The sequence below is a fragment of the Gopherus flavomarginatus genome, chromosome 4 (genome assembly GCF_025201925.1).
Source record: "Gopherus flavomarginatus isolate rGopFla2 chromosome 4, rGopFla2.mat.asm, whole genome shotgun sequence".
Lineage (NCBI taxonomy): Eukaryota > Metazoa > Chordata > Testudines > Testudinidae > Gopherus > Gopherus flavomarginatus.
Window position 1 is genome coordinate 184,669,203 of NC_066620.1, and position 15,440 is coordinate 184,684,642.

General features: G+C 40.9%; 1 protein-coding gene across 3 annotated transcripts in view; it reads left to right on the plus strand.

Moving 5' to 3' along the window:
* RNF144A (ring finger protein 144A) overlaps nucleotides 1–10,895 on the plus strand; it is a 106,888-nt gene extending 95,993 nt beyond the window's left edge. For all 3 annotated transcript variants that reach the window (XM_050950951.1, XM_050950952.1, XM_050950953.1), the window contains 3 exons: nucleotides 2,761–2,908; nucleotides 4,780–4,869; nucleotides 9,132–10,895. In XM_050950951.1, the coding sequence (XP_050806908.1) occupies nucleotides 2,761–2,908; nucleotides 4,780–4,869; nucleotides 9,132–9,263 (370 nt within the window). In that variant the 3' untranslated portion in view covers nucleotides 9,264–10,895. The remainder of the gene's footprint in view (nucleotides 1–2,760; nucleotides 2,909–4,779; nucleotides 4,870–9,131) is intronic.
* Nucleotides 10,896–15,440: the final 4,545 nt, after the last annotated feature.

A 15,440-nucleotide genomic window follows, 5' to 3' on the forward strand; every position in this document is an offset into this window, starting at 1 on the left:
CTCCAATCAAGAGTCCATTTTCTGCTGTTAGTTTTTTAAGCGATTGTCCTCAGCAGCCATTCCAATTCTTTTCTTTTAAGACACTGTGCTTGACACAGAGATGGATGGTGATGGCTCCCTTGGTGGCTTGGCTGCCCCACCGCCAGCCACCATCAGGGAGCAGGTGGAGACAGTTAAAGCAGCACAGAGAGACGACCAAGGCTTCTGGCACCATCTGCAGCTCTGCTTGCCCTTCCATCTGTTGTTCTGTTGATGCCAAAGACACATTCAGCCACCTCATGTCCCCCTGCCCCCCACTGCTGCTGCTGTTCCAGGGGCTTGAGGGTTGGTTGATTCTGGTTTGCTATTCTAGGAGGCCTTTGTCAGTTGCACCATGACTGCTGCTCTTCCAGGAGTGAGGGAGTGATTCTTGAGCCCTGTTGAAGGCAGCATTAGAAGACCAGTTAGCAATTTCCACCGGTAGAGAATGCAGCTGCCCACTTGAATAGGGCAGGTCACTGTATGTACATAACACCTGTGCTCAGGCTTCATCCCTGGCTCCCTGTTCACTTCCTGTAGCAGTTCAAGATGTTGGTCATGATCGTTAAAGCCATGAATGGTCTGGAGCTTGGCTATTCTCAAGACTGCCTCTCCCCCTCTATCTTGTAGTGACAGCTGACTGGCTAGGTTGCTCTTGTTCTCAGTTCCTGGGTAAAGCCCTACAGAGCCTGCAGTGGGACTCTCAGCACCCCTAGTTTTGGTACGTGCTCTCACTCACGCTCAGCCAAAGCGCAAGTGTGGTGAGCTTCATGGCATGATACAGACTTGTATGTTGTGCTCAGCATTTTTCTTGATTTGTGTTTCTTTTCTGTAGGTTTAGAACATTTGGCAGTTGTCCTTACAACTTGCTGGCGACCATTGTCCCAGCAGCAGTTTGTGCCAGCACATGCTGGGAATGACAAATGTAATTTGTGTGTTCAGAACATTTTCCCATGGCATGGTTGTCACGGGGGTGTGTCTCCTCTGATCTATCAGTCAGGAAGTAATAACCAATCTGGAGTCAGGACTTTGTCCAGTCCCCTCCCCACCTCTCATCATCCTACAGGCTGAGAAACCTCCTGTTGTTCTCCTGCCTCCCATTGGAGTAGCTGCTGTCAACACCTTTGTCTGAGGCTCCGTCCTTTTTTCCAGACCTTACAGAGTCCTAAAGCCTTCACTGAGCAGGAGGAGCTTGAAGTTTCTTCCAGGAAATCAGGGAAGAAAAAATGCTCCTTGGATGCCCTCTCACTCCTGCTCCTTGACATGGACCCGTTCCATGTGGCGTGAACCCCCACTTTTGTGTGATAGTACTGCAGGCAGGAGTGAGATCGAGAAGCAGCACTGTGAACCAGGTGTTTGCACTGTGATTCAGCAACTCCTTGCCAGCACTGGAGAGAGGGAATATCACAGATAAGGCAATTTCCTGCAGTATCTCTGGGGAGATCTTACTGTATGAAGTTTATGTATCGTCATGGGCCAGGAATTGCATGTAATTCCCTGCGGGAGAGTGACCACATCTCCTCTAGGAACCAAGAACAGTAGGGGGTATGAGGCAAGTTCACTCAGGTTGTAAAACCTCCAGAGGGGGGCCAGCCCTTGCAGAGGCTCATATCTGATGGTTCAGACTGGATTATCCAGAGATCAAGAGACATAGAAAGGGATAAATACCCTGAGTTTAAACTGACTCAGGACCTTCTTTCTGATCCAGCAAATGGACAGGATCTGCTGTTGAAAGGGGGTGGGGTCAATCCTTCCTGGGAGGGTTTGGAAGGACTTTGGCCCACTGAGGCCCCACAAAACTGAGGGGTGACCCCGGTAACCTTTTAGCATACAGGAACTTGTATTGTTTTTATATATTTTCTCTCTAATGCTTTCACTTTAAGATTAAATGTGCTTGTTTATAAAGAGCTGTGTGGTAACTTACAACTGGGGGCAGTTCCTCTCTTGTCCTTCGGAGAGAAAGCAGATGCTGGCCTGCTTAGGCAGTCTGACTTGCTGGGGCAATCACAGAGTAGGCAGGGAACTGTGCAGCCCGGAGAAACCCTGGTTATGATGGAGTCTACCCAAGAGAGTGACAGCTGAGGAACTGAGAGCTTTCAAGTAGGTGCTCTCAGTGGATCACAGAGGGAAACTGCAGATGCGGTTGCCCTGAACTGTGACAGAGAACTCAAGCCTTGGAGGAACAGGGTATCCAGGAAAACCCAATGGACTTTGGCTTGGAGAGGAGAGTCCTAGGAGAGGATCCTCATGGAAGCAAGACACCCTCAGTCTCTCCCTTTGCCTTCTCATCCAGGGAATCCCTAGGCCCGTGGGCCATGGCCTGGGTCAGCTGGGCATTGTCAGCCTCCCTGTTCTCCACACTGAGATCCTTTCTCCTTCTCCCATAAGAAACAAAAGAGGAGGAGAAAGGCAGACGGACTAGGCATGTAAAAACCTGACTCCAGATTGGTTCCCACATGCTCAGCTGAGAGCATTGTACGTACACACTGATGTCACAGATCACAGAAAACAGTTGGTAGATGAGAGATGTGTTTTGTCTGGTAAGTGCATAGCTGTTTGATAGGCAGTATAAAAATTAATTGTTGTACTAGAGCTGCTTTCTGGGTACTTAACAACAAAACAAAAAAAGCGGATAACAAAACTAAAATGCAAACCCAGATTTTTTTCAGTTAGGACTTTTTTTTTTGCTTCAAACACACACGGGTGCACACCTTATAGACTTTTGCAAATGTCTTCCCACAGTTCTGTGTATAAAATGGAAGATGATGATGCTCCCATCAAACGCTGTCCAAAGTGCAAAGTTTATATTGAGCGAGATGAGGGTTGTGCCCAAATGATGTGTAAAAACTGCAAACATGCCTTTTGCTGGTACTGTCTGGAATCTCTTGATGTGAGTATACACTGCGTGCTCTGGTGGACATTGTAAGCTTACAAGTTTGTTATGCTGACTTGAGACTGTCCTATGGATATCCTCACTAGCTGCTCTTTCACATTCTGTGTTTCTTCTGAACCTTCTGTAACACTACTGTTAGCAGCTATTTCTTTGCTAAAGTGCATAGGCAAGGGCAGAGCTGGACCTTAGCTGGTTACTTGATCTTACTTGCCCCGCCTGAAGAGCTGTTGTGCTGTTCACCCTTTGCATAAATGAGATGGAAAGAAGTTAGTGTAATTTGAAATTTGATGAAAATTATTCTTCCTTTGCCACCTCCATGTTGCAGCTACATAGTTTGTTTCTCACTTTGTGCTGAATACTATACCATGTACACACACATCAGACAGCTCCTTCCTGAAGAATGTATATTCTAAAGAGTGTTTTCAGGATGAATATATTTGTATTTCTTTTAGCTCTGCATGATAGTGTAAGGTAGCCCTAAATACAGGATCCCATGTAGAGCGTCAGTATTCATTTTAGTGCTGAACTTCGGTAGTGAGAGTTGTTTCTTGATGTTGACTGGTTTTGGTTATTAGATCTCTTCTTCAGGACAAAGTAAGAGAAAAAGCCAATGAACTGATGTATGAAGAACAAACAAGCCAATATCTTATTGTGCCCAAGCACTGGAGTATATACAATATGTTACATCTATTTCCACATATTAGCCAAGGAAATGTTTTATTGCAAAGTCTAGTTAACAATGGCAGAGGAAATGTTTCATGTCCCAAAAATGTTCCCGAACTACTCCAAATCCTGCAATTGTTATGTTTGAGTGCCTTACGGTTAAGTTTTAAATCCTGGGTACTCCCATGCTTAGTTAAAATTAGAGGTCCCCTTTGCCTGCGTTGGTTGCTGTACTGAAGTGTGACCAATCCAGATCTAGAAGCAGACACATCGTTCTCTGTAGAACTGGGTAGATATCTGCCTTGGTTTGCTTTCCCAGTTGCAAAAGAAGTGCCACATTTGAGAGGCTTGGGATCCAAGAAGTAGCTTTCCTGTTCCCATGTTCTAGACCTAGCATGGCCAGTATTTTCAAATTCTGTTGCCTGAACTCCTATTTAGGCATTTAAATAAGCAGGTTTGTTTTCAGAAGTGCCGAGCACCAACTACTCTATTGACTCCAAGTGTGGGTGCACAGCACTATGGAAACCAGTCTGCTTATTAAGGTGCTAGACTGTAAGCAATCAGGTTTGAAAATGTTTTTATCTATATGATATCACTTTTCCTTTCAGTTCATTCCCTGGTTAGAAGATATGACCTTTTATTTCCTGAGAAAAAGGATTCTTAGCTGCACTTGAGACCCAGTGGCTTTGCTAGACAGGGAAATCCACGTGACCTGACATCAAATAGGGGAAGGAAGGGGGAGTACAATATTAACTTGAGGTCCATGGAAATCTAAAAGACACAAAAATAGAGAGATTAGTTCTTCATTTGTTTATTGCTGTTGTCGTCTTGCTGAAGGGTTCCCACAGTGCTTTACTCTGATCTGCATTGGACTTTCCTCCAGGCACAGCACACTCATTCTCTTTATTACCAACACGTGCTTTATTTGTATTATGTTCTATCTTATGAAATTACTTCCATAGTAACCCAGTGGGGAGCAACTCTGGTAAGGGCTGTTCAGCGCTGACTCCTGCAAGAATACAAATCCAATTTCAGTTGGTTTTCCACTCTGAAACTTTTCTCTTCATATTCAGTGCTTTGCAGGGATCTTCAAACTTGCTCCCCTCCATGATATTTTGTTGTTGTTTTGCTGCCGCTATCTGCTCCATCTTGAAGGAAAAGAGACTCTCTATTAATTGCTAATGTTTCTGTTTAATGTTTCATAGGATGATTTCCTCCTTATACATTATGACAAAGGACCTTGTCGAAACAAGTTAGGTCACTCCAGGGCATCTGTTATCTGGCACAGAACACAAGTAGGTGCAGAGCTTTTTAAAACTTCATAAATGTTCACAGTAAAATGGGTTCTTTTTCTCTCTCTCTCTTTCTGTTGTATCTACAAAGAGATCAAATGAAGCATGTGAGTCAAAGTGTCTTAACCATTCAGCAGTTGAGGGAAGGGCATTGTGGTACAAGGATAGACATTAACCAGGGAATAACACAGTCAGACTCCATCCTGGATTTTGACTCCTAACTGACGTGACTGGTTGAGTTTATTACTATAAAGTTGTTCCTGGTTTGCTGAGTCTGCATGGACACTAGGTTAATTCCCTCCTCTGGTGTCAGTCAAGCAGTAAAGAACCAATCATGAGCAAAGGATTTTTATACCCTGCCCCACTTCTTCACCTGCTTCAGATTTCAGTCTCTCCCTGTTTCACAGTGAACCAGGCAACAGGCATATCTCGCTGAGGTGCCCTCTGTTTTTTTGTGTCAGTTTCAAGAAATGTGGAGGATGCAGCATGTGACTTGGGGGCCTGGCAAGCCCTGCAGGGGAAAAGTGGATACAGTTCCTTGATGTAAGAAGCCATTTCACGGTTGTCATGCTGGTACTAGGTGTGAGCAGTAGGGCTAGAACTTGGAACCTCTGTGTTTCTAGCCCTGTGGTAATCTACTAGGCAGCTCATGTGTTGTCAGCGCACTATCCTCTCTCTTCTTAGGGGAATGCTTCAGTGAAAGGTAGCTTTTTTATTTTTATAAATAGAGTAGAAAACATTTGAGACAGAATTGCATTAAAAGGATTTGTAAAATTGCCCCACATTTGCTGAAGTTTAGTAAACTCTAAAACAGGCGGATTTTGAATGAAAAGAACTCTTGTTACAAATATTTGCCCATGTCTATTTCTTCCATCATTGTAATGATTGCTACACTGCACTAGGGTGTAATTGGTTACATGACTGATGTTGCTGGCATTGTTAATTAGAAAAACCGAGGTGTCAAGAAATGTGGCACGAGCATCTGTTAATTGGATGACATACAAGAGCTGTTATGCTCAATCCTAAATTTGAGACTTTTGAGATTTTTGATATTCTGAGAATTCCCATTGAAGCCAGGTTAGTGAGCACTACGATTGCTAGTGTTTGCAGGATGGGGACCCTTACGTTAAGCACTCTTGGGAGTATTACCCAAGAGGAGCATAACATAACATCAGAGTGAAAGGCATGATGCTGTAATGCAAAGTGATGTACTTCCAGTGCAAAAATCACTTCTAGACATTACATGTGCTAGGAAATAGCCTGTTGTTCAATAGCAGCTTAATCCACCCAGTGAAACATGTATCACTGATTCTCACCAGACAACCTATTGACCTGATCTTAAAAATCCTGGGTAAATTAACTGACTGGCATATCTGAGCTGAAAGGAAAATGTGAGCTGGCCTCCTGTTTGATTGTAAAGAGCGCTGTTTGCCAGTCTACTATATTATTAAATTTCCGCTTGGCTCTGCTCAGCTAATGGCGCCCCATAGTGCACACAGAAAAGATTGCACATGGTGGCTAATTGGTTATGTGCCATTGCCAAAGAACAGTATGGGCCACAGCTGCAGCTCAGTAGCATTTAAAGGAAGCTCAGGGAAGAATCTAGGCTTTGCTTTCACCCTTCAGTGTCAGCAGGTGCCCCAAAGACATTAAGCGCAGACACATCAGATTAGCTGCCTGTGGTGAAAGGTACTTATCACATCATATTTTAAAGTAATTGTCTTTTGGCAAAAAATAAAAATATTAGGACAAAGAAATTTGAGATTGGTGTCTCTGGAGAGCCGCAGCTAAGCTTTTTATTTTAAAATAAGAATCCTTGTTACTATTACATAATAAAGCAGTGTGCAATCACTTCTCAAACTTCATTTTGTTCAACAGCGCCACCTGCTGAACTCAGGATTGATTTTCAGCCCTGGAATAAAAAATAGCTGGATAAAGGAAATTGCAAAAAGAAATCCAGTGTTCAGGATGAAAAATAGTCCCTGGTAGAGGAGGTATCAGTCAGCCTGTTAATTTAGGTTTAGAGTATAGTTCCTACACTATGGCAAATAAAATATCTGCCAATTAATCAGAAAGTTTAGTATCTGACGAGAGCTGGGAGAAGAATTCCTAATGAATAATGTGATGGTAGTTGTTATAGTTTGTATTACCGTAGTGCCTAGGGAGCCCTAGCATTCAAATTGCAATTGTTCATGAGCAGATGATGATTTTTCATAGGTATTCATTGTTCACAGTTATTCTGTGAATAATTTTTGGTAGGTTTGTTGAATAACTTGCAGGCAGGTTGTTGCAAGCAGGCCTTCCAAAATCTACTCTCTCGTTTGCTTAGGGCATGTAGGAAGCTTTCTCAGGCAATTATCATCAATTTAAGAAAAACCTATAATCTTACAAATGTGAAATGAGTGGAAACCAGTGCAGAGTTGCCTCACTTAACTGTGTGGTGTTTCTGCTGCTCAGCCCAGCAACCCAACCCAAAACTGGTGGGACCCAACTACAAATGTTGGATTGGGGTTTGTTGGGTCAGAAAACAACCCAGCCCAACCCTCTCAGGCTCAGGCTGGGTCGGGTAACCTCTGAGTATCTTCTCCTGCCCGTGGGGTTGGTGCAGCAGCAGCAGCAGCATGCCTGACTCCTGCTGGCAACTGCCAACTTGTTGCAGTGTGTGCGCTGTGGGGTGAGTGCGCCAGTGAGATGCAGTGCCTCTTGCTCCACAGAGCTCCCAGTGCATCAGGGAGCAGCGGCTGGCAGAAGTGGGGCTCACAGCGGCCACACTGACCCCACTGGCCGGAGGCAGTAGCATCAGTGACAAATTTGAGGGGGTGAGGGGAGTGTTGGGGTTGGATTGTAAAACAACTGAACTTTCTCAGGCTCAGGTCGGATAGATTGCCCGAGCAGCCCTCTAGCTCCTAAACTGTCGATTTCCACTACTGCTGTTGGGATGGTTGTGGGCAGCAGTGAAACTGATGAGAAATAGGTCAGTTTCACTCTGTGCTGCAGCAGGCACTAGAGCTGTTCATTGAGAAGCGCTCAAAAAAAAGGAGGCTGTGGGAGGAATAGAACCACTCACAACCTTGTAGCAGCCAGGAAGCTGAAGGAGAAATAGACTATGGTGAGATCACCCTACCATTCTATTAGCCGTCAGGAAGCTCGGGTTGGAGGAGAGAGTAGAAAGGAGGAGAGAAAATACTCCTCCCTTTCAGCAATCAGAGGGGAGAGATGGGGGATCAAATGTATTATGTACCTGCTAGCCAGAAGCTGATGCAAAGTTTGGTGCCTCAGAGCAAAGTCCCAGAGACTGCTCCTTGGTAGGAAAACCAACACCTTCCCCTTTTTCTATCAGCTGTGTGGGTGATTGTATTGGGTTTTTTCAGTGACAGAGGAAAGATAAAGGAACTCAAACTCTAGATGTGTTGGCACAGGTAGTGCTTAGCAACCTCAGCTGTATAAAGATTTAAATCTTTCAAGGGAACTTTAAATGTGTGTTTACTGCTTGCAAACAGCATGTGACTACATTAAAATGTCAGTCAACATTTCATATAACTACTTGTGTACTGATAGGTACTATAGAAATATCTAAGATGGCTTCACACTGAATTTTAAATTGTTTAAGACCAAATAGTTGCTCTCTGAAAGGAAAACATTGTCCCTTCTTGAATATCTGTAAGAATCTGTCAGTGGAACTTCCCCAGTATAAACATGTTTGCCCTTAGTAGCAGAATTCCTCAAACACCTCAGATGCTAGAGGCTTAAAATTCCCATTTTATTGAGCAAGAAAGAAAGGTAGAACTATCCACTTGAACTGAATAAGAGTGGGTAGGTGCAGGAGACATAGAAAAGCCATCCTTGTCTTTTTGTTCAGTGCAAATTAACATCTGTTTAATCTAGGGTGTGTAAACGTATGCATGCGGGCACTATTGAACTTTGTAGGCAACACGATGTGAATTCAGACTGATACAGGGGAAAAGGACCATTGCAGTCTAGTAACTATTTTCTCAAGATTAGAGCCTGCTACCATTCTCCCATTCTGAAAATTAGTAATCACCTGTTAACTGTAGTTATATACGTTTTATTAAACACAAAAATCTTCTGTGATGTACAACTATAGTGAAATCCTGGCTCTATTGAAATCAGTGGGAGTCTTGCCATTGACTTCAGTGGGGCCAAGATTTCTCCCCTAGTGCATTGACTTTGTGTTGGAGCAGAATTTGAACCCTGCTGTGCCAATTGCAGTACTGACGCATGTCATTTTTCCATTGTTTTTTCAGGTGGTGGGAATCTTTGCGGGATTTGGTCTACTGCTGTTAGTGGCTTCACCTTTCCTTTTACTTGCTACCCCATTTGTCCTTTGCTGCAAGTGCAAATGTAATAAAGGAGATGATGATCCTCTACCTACCTAGATCGTGAGAAGATGGGACTCATCACACACACATTTTTTCCCCCTCTTGCACTTACATTGTTGTAGCCTTACTTCCCCCATCCTGCTTTTCTGTGACAGTGCCATAATTCCAGGAACTGTTGTTAGTACAGTTACATAGACCAAGTACTAATAGGTAAAATAGTGGAAGGCAAATCAGGTGTTTAGAGGATGTTGTGGAACAAGATAAGTGTCTGAAATTAAGAGATGAAGATACTCTAGATAAAACTAATGGTTTCATGTTGCCCACAGAGGCTATAATGGTGGACTAGGAACTGTGCTATGGTGCATCAGCAAAACAACCTAAAAACAAATCAAATCTAATTTTTTCACATATACATTTGCATCAAAATGAGGTGTCTTATTGATATTCCTATGAGTCACCTATCATTTAAATGTGGCTTTAATATATCTGTTTATTACAACTGTGTTTTTATTAATATTGCAATGGCAAAAGCCTCTTTAGTACTTGTTTTTGCAAGTATAATGGAAATAATTAAGGTGCATATTGGCCATCGTATGCCTTTCTTGAATTTTGGGGAGGATACAGCTGGAATTGCTGCCTTCCAGGAATTTTAAGAAGTTTTACATGCTATTCAATCAAAAACTACATTTTAAAAAATAAATATATGAAAGCTGCAAGATTGAGTGGTGTCACAAACCTGCTACCTAATCAAGATTCTTTTAAAAACGTATAGTTGGTGTTGATTACCACTGGATCACAAGTCTTTTTCTGTGTGGTTAATTTTTGCTGTTAAGGGGTCTGGTACACTTACAGAGCTACATAACTTCTAATCCAGGTATCTCAGTTTTTTATTTATATATTAAAAAATCCTCATTAAACCAAATGTGTAAATATCTGTGCTATTGAATATTTGGAAGTTCAAGATAGCTCGCTTCTGTCTTAAAGGCAGATATTGGGGAAAAAAATTACAGGACTTATTCTGCTTATCACCAGATTCTCAGCTCAACAATGATTTCTGTCTTTACAATATATGAAAAGTACTAGACATCCTTATAATTAGTAATTAAAGCACCTGGGGTGTTCGTGAAAGGTCTGTCTACCATTTACAATATATACTCCATTTCCCAGAGTTCATATCATATGTGCTGTTAATAATCATACTGTGAGAAAACAAAACAAATTTCTCTTCAAGGATTAGTTTGTTTTGTTCCAACATTACCTTATGTGGCATCATTTTTCTTCTCTTTTTTTTAATTTACAATGTTGTAAGTTTTCCAGGGTAGTAAAATGTCCAAATTAACATATTGTTAATATACAGAAATTACTCTTCTGCAGTATTTTGTAGAAAACTGTAAGAGACCCCTTTGCAAATGCAGGCTTCAAAAACAGCAAAAGAATTTGACAAAAATTTAATGTAATGGCCCTGATCATGGAATGTGGTACACATGGGCAGATCTGTGTCCACACAGAGCCCTCTATTCTGCAGAGCATGCTAGTGGAAGTTAAACTGTGTTTGAGAACCTAAAGATATAATGGAGTAGGAAATGATGCAGTGATTGTATATGTGGAAGTCAGTGGGGCTCACCACCTAAGACATGGCGGGATCAAGGCCACAAAACATAACAGCAGTCTGACAGTGCAAAAAAACTGTTTAGTTTTAGTTCGCATATCTATTATTTGAACAGAAATGTTGCAGGGAAAAATTTTTGAAAGCCCATTCACTTTCAGTGAGATGTAGACTCCTAAGGGCATAAGTCACTTTTGAAAATGGGAAATAGATTCCTAAATCACCTAGGTACTTTTGAAGATTTTCTCCTCTGTCCAACCTCCATATTCTTGATTTTAAAAAATATTAGTATTTCAAACTGGCTAAATGAGAAATGCTTGCAGGAGATCGAGAAATTGTTTTGTCTTAAGATGTTCAACCTTTTTAAGATGGCAATCTGATTACAAGCAATGTTAGTTGTAAATTACGTCATTAGCTTTGTATTACAGTGTGTAATTCAGAATTTAATGGCGAAATCCTGATATTGAGGGTTTTGTTTGTTTTTTTTTTTTTTTGCTTAGTTATTCAGAAATAACATGGGAGGGCTGGATGGCTCACAAGAGTTTATCAATGGTACAGGCATACTTTAACTAGTCACCACTGGTCAGCCCTGGTTTCACTGGCTAATGAGCTTTCAGTCTCAGTCCAGCTCCTCCTACAGGATGTGTGTCCTTACTGCAAAAGACTGACCGAATTAGAAAAGCACCCTGATTCAGGATAGTACTTAACTCACATTGTCTTGAATCATCGTTTTGAGGTATATGATTAATAGGTATGTACCGCTGGATGAATAACTAGTTTCTCCAAATCTGAGGCATGGTATCAAGGTAGTGTGGGAAGGCTTGAATTCTGGCCCTTATTCTTCAATCCTGATCTGCACCGAACAGATCCAGTTGCAGCATCAGAGAACTTTTTCAGTGGGCAAAACAGACCCCAGGTTTCCTGGACTAGCAGTTCTGCACCCCACTTGTGTGAGCAGTTAGCAACACACCATTTTCCTTTAAATCACAAATGGTTCTAATTGGCAGTTCCAGCCAAGAAACTGGTTTATAGGGGGCCTATCAATATAGTATCTGAGGTATTGTGGCATAAAGATTAACCTGTACTTTCTTTCTTAGAAGTAGTCTTTTCAGATCAGAGGTGAAGCAGGGCAGTGTTGAGATTCTGTGATGCCCTTGATAGAGAACTTCACTCCTCACATTTGTCACTGACAGCTTTGCAGAGTACTAAATTTACTTCAAAATTAAAGAAGAAAATCCCACAGTGCATTATAGATGCAAACATTTTTAAAAGGTTAGATTTCAATTGATGATCACCATTAACACAGACACAAATGCCTGGGTTTATCTGATCATATCCAACATATAGGACTGTGTCTGATCTCAGCATGCTTGGGTTCACGATAGTAGATTTCCAAGCTGTCAGCTGATACAGCTTCTTGACATTTGGATAATAATGTGTGCATGTTCACAAAAAATATTCTGTAATCACTTTCAGGCATGCTGAATATCATAACCTTACATCTTATTTTTAAATTTTACCACTACAGTTTTGTTTCCTTAGAGTGGATGTCTTCAGTAATCACTGATTTACAAGCTCTGTTGATGCTGTGGCATTTACTACCCTGAATGTATTGTTTTAAACTCTGACATTACTGCCCCATAATAGTGGGTTTAAATATGCTCATGCCTTTGTTGCATTTCTAAGGAAAATATTTATAACAGATTTCATACAATCTGTTATAAACCTTCATCAGAAAATAGAAACCATGCAGTTAATCCCAATTGTGTTTCATATCTATTCTACTGTTTACTTCATTCGCATTGCCTTAAATGCTGTTTTTAATGACATTTAACAGAGCACATGGTTTGCATGTGCTATTGGGAAGGATGAGTTTCTAGTGGTTAGAGGAAAAGACAGAGTGGAGCCAGGGTAGTTGTTTTTTTCCCTCCAGCTCTACTGCTGACTTGGGGCTCAGACCTGTTCCAACTGAAAAGAGTAGCAAAGTGCTCCTTTTGACTTCAGTGGGTGCAGGATTGGGCCCTCACAGTGTTCTTGGACAAGTCACTTATCCTTCCCTAGTCTCAGTTTGTTCCACCTATTTTACAGATGGATAATGCTCACCTACCTCACAGAGTTGTTGTGGGGCTTAATTATTTTTAAAGCTTTTTGAGATTATCTGACAGAGGACATTATATAAGTACTTAACAGTGTTATTTTACGTTAATATTTCAGTTGTTTCTAACTACCTTCAGCATGGATCCTCATATTGTATCATGCAAAGTTCTATTTTTTTCTTTCAATCATCATAATCTATCCTAGAATATTTATCTTAAAATCATGGTGGATCACAAAGAAGAACTGAATGGCCCAGTTCTTAGCACAGAATTGATGACCTGACCTGCAGAAAATATTTAAAGTTAAGATTCCTAAAATATTCTGTCTGATGAGGAAGGACGAGGGGAACGATATTCCTAGATCAGATGAGGCTATTACACTTTGTGATTTTAAAATTTTGTGTGTAGGAAATCAAAAATGGGGTTGTGTGTATTTTCTAGGTTCTCCCTTTCCTATTAAGGATATACATATATTTAATAAAAAGTATTCTTCATCCTGGTAATGTACAGTATGCATAAAGCTTCATGCCAGTTTGCTTTTTGAAACCAAACTCCGTATGTTTCCTATATATCTATATATTCTAAAGTCTTACAAAAATGGACAGAACATGGAAGTTGTCACACAGTGACATAAAAGATATCAAGAAAAGCCTGCATCAGTGCTTCTTTGCTAAGTAAAGCATGCTGTTTTGTTTAAAGCCCTGTGATCTTCATAATTGCTTTGATTTATGTCTCTCTTTTACAGAATTCCGGGAACATTAGGTACAGGAACGTGCTACATAACTGAACCTTTCTTGCTTATTTTACCGTGGATGTATTTTAATTTTGTATAGAGATACGCATGAAGGAGTCATGCATATGTATAAATGATGATGCATTTGACCAGTGTAAAAATAAGTTCTGTTTATGGTATTTGAAATGTAAGTACTTTTTGTGCCACTAACACTGTGATGTATAAAAGAGCTGTTGAATGCCTTTTAATGTTGTGTTTTGTACTTTGAATCATACTGAAAGTTTAATTTGTAATTTCAATAGATATTTTAAAAGAATGCGTCTCCTGTGATTCTTCAGAGTAGTGGCTTGTAATTATTAATACACAATTAATACAATTAAAGAAAAATTAAATATTGTTACAGTAGTTATTTATATCATCTGCTCCTTCCATCAGAACAAAGAAGAGAGAAAGCACTCGCTATGGGTCCGATCCAGTGATGGTTTCAGTCAGTTGGAGTACGTTTTAAATGGGTTAATTTGGTGCTCCCAGCATCAGTTTGGAATACCTGTTATCCAGAGCACCACAGGTTCAGGTCACAACAAGGTCAGCTCTGCCCATCACCTTCCCACGTTGGGTAGTTTGAGTTCCTGTCTATCCAGTGCCTGTGGTGTTTCACGCAATAACAAAAAATTGCCATACTGGGTCAGACTAATGGTACATGTAGCCCAATATCCTGACAGTGGCTGGTGCTAGATGCTTCAGAGGGAGTGAACAGAACAGGGCAATTTATCAAGTGCTGCATCTCCTGTCATCCAGTCCCAGCCTCTAGCAGTCAGAGGTTTAGGTACACCCAAAGCATGGGGTTGTGTCCCTGACCATCTTGGCTAATAGCCGTTGATGTCCTCCATGAACTTTATCTAATTCTTTTATGAGCCCAGTTACACTTTTGGCCTTCAAAACATCCTCAGGCATTGAGTTCCATAAGTTGACTGTGTATTGTGTGAAGTACTTGCTTACATTTGTTTTAAATCTGTCTATTCATATCATTCCGTGACCCCTGTATCATGTGTTATGTGAAGGGATACATAACACATCCTTATTCACTTTGTTCGTACCATGCATGATTTCATAGACCGCTTTCATATCCTCCTTTAGTCATCTTTCCTCCAAGCTAAACAGTCAGTCTTTTAAATTTCTCCTAATATGGGAACTGTTCCAGACCCCTCATCATTTTTGTTACGCTTTTTCTGTCCTTTTTACAATTCTGATAAATCTTTGTTGAGATGGGATGACCAGAACTGCTGGCAGTATCCAAGGTGTGGGCATACAATGGATTTACATAGTAGAAAATATCATAATGCTGTCTTTTTATCTCTCTCTCCTAATAGTTCCTAACATTTTGTTAGCTTTTTTGACTGCTGCTGCACATTGGGCAGATGTTTTCAGAGAACAATCCACAATGACTCCAATATCTTTGAGTGGTAACTGCTAATTTAGACCCCTTCATTTGTATGTATAGTTAGGATTATGGTTTCCAATGTGCATTATTTGCATTTATTAATATTAATATTTTCATTTGCCATTTTCTTGCCCAGTCACAGTTTTGTGAGATTCTTTTGTAACTTTGGAGTCAGTTTTGGACTTAACAGAATCTTGAGTAATTTTGTATCATCTGCAAACTTTACCACCTCACCGTTTACCCCTTTTTCAGATTATATTATGAATATGTTGAACAATGCTGATCTCAGTACAGATCCTTGGGGAGCTCTGCTGTTTATCTCTCTCCACTGTGAAAACTCTTTATTCTACCCTTTCCT